A 3122-nucleotide genomic window follows, 5' to 3' on the forward strand; every position below is an offset into this window, starting at 1 on the left:
TCCTGGTCATTATACCAGCAGGGTTATTTCTTATATGAAAGCTCGGCATATGGTCGAGAAGGGGTGTCTAGACTATTTGGCTTATATTCGCGATCCCAGTGCGGATGTTCCTTCTATGGACTCGGTACCAATTGTTCGTGAATTTCCAGAAGTATTTCCTGCAGATTTTCTGGGGATGCCACCTGACAGAGATATTGACATCTGTATTGATTTGGCTCCGGGCACTTAGCCCATTTCTTTTCCACCATACCGTATGGCCTCGCCGGAGTTGAAAGAATTGAAGGAGCAGTTACAAGACTTGCTTGATCAGGGATTCATTAGACCTAGTGTCTCGCCCTGGGGTGCACCTATGTTGTTTGTGAAGAAGAAAGATGGTTCAATACGGATGTGTATAGATTATCGGCAGTTGAACAAGGCTACTATCAAGAACAAGTATCCGTTGCCAAGAATTAATGACTTATTCGATCAGCTTCAGGGTGCCAAGGTATTTTCGAAGATTGACTTAAGGTATGGAATGGGACTGGTGGTGGAATGGAGAGGTTCAAGGTAAAGTGGAAGCTAAGAAAGTTGCTTATTTGAAGCTAGTGGAGAGTACAAACGAGGAGGAAAAAAGGACTTATCAGGAGTGTTACAGAAAGGCAAAGAAAGAGGCAAAGCTAGCAGTTACGATGGCTAAGAACGCAGCGTTCGCTCATTTGTACGAGGAGCTCAGGGGCGAAGGCGGGGACAAGAAGTTGTACCGATTGGCCAAGGTGAGGGAGAGGAAAGCCCTCGACCTAGACCAAGTCAAGTTCATCAAGGACGAGGATGGCAAAGTGTTGATGGACGAGGCACTTATTAGGAGAAGATGGCAGACAAATTGTTGAATGAGGAGGGGGATATATGTATTGTGATGGGTAAGTTGGAGCACTCCGAGAGTCGGTAGGATTTTGGGTACTGTAGGCGAATTACGGTAGATGAGGTGTAAGGGGCGATGCATAAGATGTGCAGGGACAGAGCAACGGGGCCAGACGAAATCCCGGTGGAATTCTGGAAGATCGCGGGGCGAGCAGGTTTGGAGTGGCTCATTGAGCTGTTTAATGTTATTTTTAAGCCGAAGAAGATGCCTGAAGAATGGAGGTAGAGTACGATGGTTCCTCTTTACAAAAACAAGGGTGATATCCAAAATTACAACAATTATAGGGGTATCAAGTTGTTGAGTCACAGTATCAAGGTTTGGGAGAGGGTGGTGGAGGCCAGAGTGAGGAGGTGCGTGTCTATTTCCGAGAATCAGTTTGTATTCATGTCGGGGCATTTGACTACGGAAGCGACTCATCTGGTAAGGAGATTAGTGGAGCAGTATAGAGAGAGAAAGAAGGATTTGCATATGATGTTTATTGACCTTGAGAAAGCATACGAACGATGGAGGTCATGTGGAGGTGTTTGGAGGTTAGCGGCATTCCGGCAAGGTACATTAGGGTGATTAAGGATATGTATGATGATGCTAAGCTTCGGGTGAGGACTATGGGTGGTGACTCGGAGCATTTCCCTGTGGTGATGGGTTTGTACCAGGGATCAGCTCCTAGCCCATTTTTATTTGCCTTGGCAATGGATGTACTGTCGCAACACATCCAAGGGGAGGTGCCTTGGTGCATGCTATTTGCCGATGATATAATGCTGATTGACGAGACGCGTATCGGAGTTAACGCAAGGTTGGAGGTTTGGAGACAGACCTTGAAGTCTAAAGGTTTCAAACTGAGTAGAACCAAGATAGAATACTTGGAGTGCAAATACAGTGACGGGACCCTTGATGCAGACGTAGATGTTAAGCTTGATGCTCAAGTTATCCCCAAGAGAGCGAGTTTTAAGTATCTCGGGTCTATTATCCAGGGTAACGTGGAGATTGACGACGATGTCGCACATCGCATCGGAGCGGGATGGATGAAGTGGAGGCTCGCTTCTGATGTTTTATGTGATAAGAATGTGCCGCCAAGACTTAAGGGTGGGTAAGTTTTATCGAGTGGTGGTTCTACCGGCTATGCTGTATGGGGCTGAGTGTTGGCCAGTCAAGAACTCCCACGTGCAGAAGATGAAAGTAGCAGAGATAAGGATGTTGAGATGGATGTGTGAGTATACCATGAGAGATAGGATTAAGAATGAAGCTATCCAGGACAAAGTGAGAGTAGCCTCCGTAGAGGACAAGATGCGGGAGTCGAGGCTGAGATGGTTTGGACATGTTAAGAGAAGAAGCATTGATGCTCCTGTCAGGAGGTGTGAGAGATTTGCCATGGAGAGTTTGAGAGGAGGTCGAGGTAGGCCTAAGAAGTACTAGGGAGAGGTGATTAGACAGGACATGGCGCTGCTTCAGCTCACTGAGGACATGACCCTTGATAGGATGCTCAAGTTATCCCCTTGATAGGAGGGTGTGGAGGTCGAGGATTAAGGTATAAGGTTAGTTGGTAGTTTTTAGTTGTTCACCGATAGTCTTAGTAGCATGCATGTCCCTTCATATTCTTAGATTTGTATTACGTTATGTGGTTTTGTTCGCCTCAGGTATTGTATTCCCTATTGCTATTATTTGGTACTACTTATCCTTTATCTCTCCCTTTTTCTTTTCTCTTCCTTATTTCTTCCTTCCTTTCTTTCCTCTTCTTCTTTTAACCCTTCCTGAGCCGAGGGTCTATTGGAAATAGCCTCTTTACCTGCATTAAGTAGGGGTAAAGTCTGCGTACAGATGACCCTCCCCAGACCCCACCTGTTGGGATCATACTGGGTTTGTTGTTGTTGTTGTTGTTGACTTGAGGTATGGTTATCATCAGTTGAAGATTAGGGCATCTGATGTCCCTAAGACTGCTTCACTCGGTATAGGCATTATGAATTTTTAGTGATGTCATTTGGGCTGACAAATGCCCCAGCAGCATTTATGGATTTTATGAACCGGGTGATCAAGCCCTATCTGGATTCCTTTGTGGTTGTATTCATTGATTACATCTTGATTTACTCCAATAGTCGAGAGGAGCATGAGCAACATCTTCGGATTGTGCTTCAGATTTTGAAGGATAATCAATTATATGCCAAATTTTCAAAATACGAGTTTTGGTTAGACTCAGTTGCCTTTTTGGGGCATGTTGTATTGCCATAAG

At 45.2% G+C, this 3122-nt stretch overlaps 1 protein-coding gene across 1 annotated transcript; it reads left to right on the forward strand.

Moving 5' to 3' along the window:
• The first annotated feature begins 509 nt into the window (after positions 1-509).
• On the forward strand, positions 510-866 carry LOC138910045 (uncharacterized). The gene has a single exon (XM_070201264.1). It carries the CDS (start codon positions 510-512, stop codon positions 864-866), a length of 357 nt encoding a protein of 118 aa, XP_070057365.1.
• The last annotated feature ends 2256 nt before the right edge of the window (positions 867-3122 follow it).

This window comes from Nicotiana tomentosiformis, chromosome 4, assembly GCF_000390325.3.
Source record: "Nicotiana tomentosiformis chromosome 4, ASM39032v3, whole genome shotgun sequence".
Lineage (NCBI taxonomy): Eukaryota > Viridiplantae > Streptophyta > Magnoliopsida > Solanales > Solanaceae > Nicotiana > Nicotiana tomentosiformis.